The sequence below is a fragment of the Lytechinus variegatus genome, chromosome 17 (genome assembly GCF_018143015.1).
Source record: "Lytechinus variegatus isolate NC3 chromosome 17, Lvar_3.0, whole genome shotgun sequence".
In the NCBI taxonomy this organism is placed as follows: Eukaryota; Metazoa; Echinodermata; class Echinoidea; order Temnopleuroida; family Toxopneustidae; genus Lytechinus; species Lytechinus variegatus.
In genome coordinates, this window is record NC_054756.1 from 5,197,162 (window position 1) to 5,204,387 (window position 7,226).

General features: G+C 35.2%; 1 protein-coding gene across 1 annotated transcript; it reads right to left on the reverse strand.

Moving 5' to 3' along the window:
• Positions 1-265: 265 nt before the first annotated feature.
• Positions 266-6,878, reverse strand: LOC121431180 (CUB and zona pellucida-like domain-containing protein 1). Its single transcript, XM_041628690.1, has 5 exons — positions 6,849-6,878; positions 5,729-6,120; positions 1,912-2,008; positions 1,485-1,704; positions 266-1,259 (listed from the first exon to the last, which is right to left on the reverse strand). Exons 1-5 carry the CDS (start codon positions 6,876-6,878, stop codon positions 1,105-1,107), a joined length of 894 nt encoding a protein of 297 aa, XP_041484624.1. The 3' UTR covers positions 266-1,104.
• Positions 6,879-7,226: the final 348 nt, after the last annotated feature.

Sequence of the window (7,226 nt, forward strand, 5' to 3'; positions counted from 1 at the left end):
AAATGACAATGGAAAGGAAGTGAAGATAATCTTTTGATTTACTGGTTCTCTTGTCATCCTTGTTTAGTTTTCTTGATTAATAAACATACGCATAACTTTTACGTTCATTGTTTGTATGAATGCTTTTGTCTCTCTTTTAGCAAGTACAGGCAATCACCTGACTTTGCGCAAATGGGTTTTGAAACTTTTTCAAACAACGGTGCATTCAACAATAATAAACAATTTACCAAGTGACAAAGAAATATTTACTTTATCCATGCATGCTAGATATTTTCTCTGAATCCCGCATTTTTTTTCAAAAATACTTAATTTAAAAAGTGAAACATATTTTCTGACTCGCATTGTCTATGCCAATACATTACAGTTACCAATACATAAACATTACTTTTACATTAAAATCTTCAACTCGTTTATATTGTCATTATGAATATAATCATAAACATCTTTGTATCGTATTATGCTCATATTGTTTCACTCGTTGATTAGTATGTTATGAGCATGCTCGTATGTATGTAACCAGTGGAAAAATGATTTCCTTGAAGAAGGAGCAGGAATGCTTATAATACCCAATGCTTATGTTTATACTCGTACTCACACTTCATACTACATCGTTAATGCTTATGATATTTAATGCTTAAATCATAGCTATGGCTAAATGCGTATATATGCTCATACTTAATGCTATACCTAGACTTTGTCATCATTTTCATAACCGTTGTCCCAATCATACAGTACATGTTATATATATATACGTTAGAATTCTGTTAATCATCAATGTGATCCCTAATATTCTTAAAATCATCATTATCATACCCGTCACCTTAATATAGTCATAATTATCACGACCACTATCACTGCAGTTAATTTTGAAGAAGGGGGGTACATTATGTTTATTTTCACATAAATAACATAAATAATCGATACTAATCGCTCTTAGCAGTATCAGAAGTAAAAATTTCATCCGTTTTCGTTTCCATTGCTCAACTACGTACTTTTAGAACTAAAAGCAGACTGAGGAGGCGCAAACAGATTTTCAAATTCTACAGTGGAAGATTCTATCCACTTTAGGGCCTCTTTGTATGAGCAATGGTTGCTCTCGCCTCTCTAAATCCCTTCAATGGTTTCGGTCGAAACACGCTGATAGTTGTAGTTGGTTGATCTACCGACCAGTTTGGCCACGCCCATCAGAATAACCATGGCAACCACTGCAGCGATCATACCAAGAGTGAGCATCGCAAACGGATTGGAGGAAGACACATCTAAAAAAGGGGGTATAAAATAATGCATTAAAAAATGAATGTGGATTACACAAAAACATATCCAGTGAACAAGAGAAAATATCGTTTGATTCAAAATCATATTACGCACGTACTCACATTCAGATAATCAATTAAATTTTATTTCATTTTCCCTTTTGTTATGGACCGTTTAGATAACGTAAGATGAAACACGTGATTGAAAAGGGGTGTTAATATGTAACATACCGTCAGTGGCCATATCACTGGTTGGATTACGAACACGGAAAGGACCACTGCTGATCGTCTGAGTGGAAAGTAAATCGGCAGATCGTCGTTTGCGATCTCCAGTAGCAGGAGGTGCTTCGGGAAGCTGACGAACCTTGTCATTACATTTGTCTTGGATATCGCTACGCCTCTCTTCGCTCTTTTCGGTACCACATACCATCACCACAGCGTGAAAGTACACCTGTCCAATGGGATGTGATCAATGGATAATATCAAATTAGAGATTTCGTTGTTTGTTTCAACCTCTATTCAGTTTATAGTACTGTTTTCCAAAACTTCCTCGAACTGCAAGATTTCGAATGTTTTACTGAATTTTCAGGGAAAAAACTGTTCCAATTCATTTTATTTGGAAAAATATCAAATATGTGTAAAAATTGTTGCATAATACCTCTTCATGGTCTCCGACGAAACGGAAAGAGTCCACGCTAAAGCCTTCTTGATGCGCTTCAATAAAATAAACTAAAGCTGTTTCGTCAACAGGGCATCTAAATGATATAAATTCAGAACAATACAATTGTATTAAAACATATACGGTTACCACAAACACAAAATGAACATGATCAAGATCATGTAATTGTATCGAAGTAATGTATATTCTACGTCCCTTATTAATCATGACATTATCACTCGATTATACGACTTCATTAATTGTTACTGCTCACATTCTCCATCCAGACTGACTCATGACCACCATCATCTCCATGGCCTTCATCATCATCATCATCATATCATCGACACCCTGACCTTTATCATCGCCATCTTCATACTAAAATATTGCATGAATTGATGTTTCGTATTATATGCCCATTCTGCTTTATAAATGCATTAATTAATTCAATTAGTCTTAGTTTGGGATTGTCATTTTTTTCAAGCAATCTGCTTATGATGACAATCCTCCTGCAAATTGTGAAGATCATATAATGATGTGGTAGTTGATCATTTTAGTCTGGAATGAATTTTTTAGTACACTTTATTTATGATTCATGCCAAAAATGCTAACATTATGACTATTACAGTATCTAATGAAAAATGTATTATACAAATGTTATGGATGCAGAAGAAAACAATAAATCAAATGAAATATACTGAAGAGGTTGCCCTTTGGTCTACACCCACCTTTCTCCATCACACTAAGAAATAATGGTGCAAGACAGGGGGCCGTGGAAGCGGGGGCCTACTTTTTTTTCCAAAACCATGTACAGAAACGTAAAAATGACCTATGATTGTGATTTTTTGCACGGCCAGCCCCCCCCCCCCCCATCCCCTACTTTGAAAACCGTTCCACTGCCCCAGTAAGAAAGGTGCAACCTTGCAGGAAAAGATGCAGTGAGCTAATGATCGAGCACAGTTGCATCTTTCAATCGTGACCTTGCCTGCACGGGCCTGTAGCCGGTGGAGGGGGTGTGAGTTTGGCAAAGTTCAACGTGCTCGGTAATGTCAATTACCTTTTCTTGTTTGTGTATGCGTATCAGTACGCGTCTTGTATACGTGTAACGGTTAGAAAATTTGTGGTTACGAAACTGCACCAAGTAATGTTGTATAGAGAGGTTCTAGAGTATGGGAAAATAGACTGCGGTGTACGTAGAAAAGTATCGATTACCCCCCCAACCCCCCCAAAAAAGTATATATATATAATATATATATATATATATATATATATATATATATATATATATATATATATGTATATCATTTACATATTTTTGAATATGCTATGGTATATGTGAATATGGTTTTAAGGGAATCGTAAGAAAAATTGTCTAAGCATGCTATTATTAGTTTTATTTCGGGATTCAGCTGGTATGGTCTTTTAGTAACTGTTTCATTAAACTTTTGTAAATCCTAAGATATGGGAAACCAACAGTTGCATTACTAATCCAATTACACACAATCTATTATTTCCTATTAGTACCAATCATTCATTGCGGAATTAAAGGCTAGAGTTAGAAATCACGAACTCGGATTATGTGCAGCGCAGAAAGATTCGGTAGCTAACTGATATTTTGGCCAAACGGACGAAGCGGAAGGCCAGGCACGGTGGCATTCTGATGGGTAAACCGTGCAAAGTGTGATAAATGGCCATGTTTTACTGTACAGACCAGATGTCACACTGGGAGCTCCTTACTTAAAGATGACTAAAGATGACTAAAGATGGTTAAAGATGACTTGCATCAAATCGATTAGTCAAGCTAAGAAAATTAAATGGGTTTCGAGACTTTTCTCTTCAACTTCGAAGGGCTGCTGGAAAGATATATGTAAAGAATTGTTGTCAACTGTCGGTGGAAAATACATTTTTTATTGTAATTTTGATATGAAATATTGAATATTGAAGTGTTAAATTGGTTGATGGACATTTAACAAACATGATGTTTATTGGAAAGAAAATTTGATATTACCAATGAGTTTATATGGAACAATCAATATATCACATTTAAAGGAAAATCTATCTATAGACCAAACTTAAAAGAAAAGGGATTCACCAAAATCACTGATATTTTAGATGAATTTGGACGCCCACCACGCTGGAGGGAAGCGAAGGAAAGGGGGTTAAAATTTACTGAGTATTTTGAATTGTTAGATTGCTATAAAATAATGCCAGGGAAATGGAAAGTTTTCTTTTGACAACAAAACTACCATCATCTTGTAAAAGATCCTGGGGATTTCCCTTCTCTTTTCTGTAAATAGACAACATCATGTTGCAATGCAAGTTACCTGTACGTTTTGTAAAACTGTTGTTTTTTTTCTCCATTTTTCTATTTTTATTTCATTATTCCATTCTTTATCTATAAAACCATGTATAATAATATTAATAATAATGATAATAATAATAGTAACGATAGTAATAATAAAAAAAAATGATAATAATAAAATAATATTAATAGTAATAATAATTGCATTTATATAGCGCTTTTTCCAGAGGATGCAAAGCGCTATTGATTGCATAAGACAACTTGAGGTTTATGGTTATATAAGTGTGTTTTGAGATGTTTTTAGGAGAGGTCAAGAGAAGAGAGGTTTCGAAGAGATGGAGGGAGTTTGTTCCAAAGACGTGGGCAAGCGATTGAAAGGAGTTGAAACCGGCCTGTTTTCTGGATTTTGGAATGACATGGGAAGGAGCAGCTGCAGAATGAAGAGAGTACACAGCAAAAATTGTGGTTTTAACCGGTGTACATAGAAGGACCACACCAGTTATTTTACACCGGGGATAAATTGGTGGTGCAAGTTTTACACCAATAGGTGTTATTACAACACCTATGGTTGTTACATTCACACTCTTTGGTGTTATGTTCAATCTCTAGGGTGTTATTTTTACACCTCAGGCTGTGGTCCTCTATTCCCGGCCTCTAACACCTTATTTGTGTCACTTTTAACACCACAGTTTTACGTAGATCTTTGTTGCTGAAATAATGAAGAAGTTTAAGAAGGTAGTGTGGTTGACAGAGATTTATAGGTTTGAACAAGTATTGAATAAAGTATTCTATCAGAAACATTTAGCAAATGAAGTTCATTTAGAAGAGTGGTAGTATGACACCATTATGGTTTTTGACAGATCAATCGTGCACATTGTTCTGAAGGCGTTGAAGTCTTCCAAGATCTTGTACAAAGAGCTCTGTTTTACTAGAATTTAAATGCAATTTATTATCAACCAGCCACGATTGAATGTCAAACATTTTGAAATCCGAAAATACGCGCAGGCTGCATCAGGCGGTATAATGTAAATATATATATTGCAATTTGGCTTTTACGTGAATGGTCTGTCATTTTTAAATAAATAAACCAATAACTAAAGCATATTCCGAATAAAGATGACAGGGTTTTGATTTGAATATTACAAATGATGCCGCATTGACAAGTGAATACTAGATTAAATGATAATTAAGCTGTTTATGAAGCAATTGATAGATCAATAAAACCAAAATAATGAATCAAATACGAAAACTGGAACCTTTTGCCGATACTAGACCGGTCTCTCATTGCTAATACACTTATCATGCTTATAGTCATAGTATAGTGGAATATATAGCAAATAGCAATTTCGGCAGATTTTTGCCGTGAATTTTTGTTCATATGGTATTAATAGAAATTAAATATGACTGTAATATTCAATACATCTATGATTGAATCAATAGATTTTACTCTGAAGACTTGCTCCATTCATGATTCGGTATGCGATTTCCAGAGGGTTCCATATAACATGCACTTACCCGTCACTTATCAGATCGTGTCGTGGTGTACTACCCGCATCGGGGCCAGCTGTAGCCCAGGCTTCATCAATGAACATCCCAACGCTTTGCACAGAATTGAGAGCGACTCCAAAGAAGAGGTCCGTTATCAGCAAGACGGTGCTGGATTCTTCAACTTCAAAACTCTCTGACTCGAATCTTTTCATTGTTAGATCGAAGTTACCAGTGCTCTTGTCGCTGAATACAACCTTACCAAGGCGTGGTTTGAAGGACCCATCAACTGTTTCTGATTTGTCTAAACAACATTCCACCTCAAGTTGCATTTGATATTCGCGAGTGATTTCTGTATCTTCTTCAGCTTCGGGTTTTTCATAAGTGATAACATTGGAGAAAACCACTGTAGAGCTTCTGTCCTGTAATGAAAAAAAATGTTCAACAGTTTTTGTAACTGCATGTCTTCTGTAGAAGAAGGCAGAACGGGCGAGTGAAATGTTAGAATTCTTCATTCATAACTAATAGGCTGGGAGCGAAAGTAACAAGGAAACAGTTTTAACAAGGAAACTTATCGTAACAAGCTTATTTTTTCAGGATAGGCCCAGGAATGTGTCTAGAATAACACACTAAAAGTCCTCGTAGATCCTCAATGAGAATTTTCCGCAATCCAAGACGGCTCGTCCAAACTGGCTGGCAATTAAAGCATTAGAAAAATAAACTTATTTATAAAGTGTCTTTAGTTTCGTTTCTTTTCAATGGTTTTAATGTTTAGTAGTACATTCGGACAAGGTACAAGGACAACCATTTTGTCAGGTTTATGTCCCCAACAAATCAAAAGTCATGGCCCTCAAAAATGAACTCTATATGAATGGCTGCTGACACTTAAAAACTGACAGTTCGTTTGATATATTCTACGCCTCGGAAACATTATTGTGGGGACTATGATTTAAAGGGTCAAATGATACATTAGGACAAGATAAAAAGGCCGTTTGTCCCCAAAATGGAAGACGAAATCTAAGAATTGAATCTAAAATGGCTGCTGTTAATTATGAAATAACATAGTTCATTTTATATTCGCCCAAGATATATTATTTTTGTTGTCTACACAATAGTTTCAAGGTTCAAATAATACTTTGCGATTGCTCACAATAAAATGCAAGTCGGATCCTCCATTCATGGAGTTAGACTCAATCTTACTGAAGACTGGATTTATTAATCATATAATCCACGAAGTTTAAATCCTGTTTTTCGTGGTCAATGTTCACAACCGATAAGGGTTTTAATCAGTATCAATCCCTTTTTTTCATTCTTCGAGGACAACATTCGAATAAATAAACGTTGTATGATAAAAAAAAATCTAATGAGTAGAAGGGATAGACAAAATCATCAGCTTGCTCTTTGTATATTCATAACGACATGCATAAAATTATTTTATACGGAAATAAATCAACATTTTTATATGTCAGAAGTTTGGTGGCCTATCAGATTTCGAACGAAATTTTCAGCCATTTCAATAGTCATTTAT

What these genes read in the sequence shown, in the direction of transcription:
- LOC121431180 (XM_041628690.1), bottom strand. Translation starts at nt 6,878, where the DNA reads ATGAATGGAGGATCCGACTTGCATTTTATT. An exon ending in CACGATCTGATAAGTGACGG is followed by an intron (nt 2,009 to 5,728) that starts GTAAGTGCATGT and finishes TATATCATTTAG; the next exon opens with ATGCCCTGTTGACGAAACAG. An exon ending in TCGTCGGAGACCATGAAGAG is followed by an intron (nt 1,705 to 1,911) that starts GTATTATGCAAC and finishes CCCATTGGACAG; the next exon opens with GTGTACTTTCACGCTGTGGT.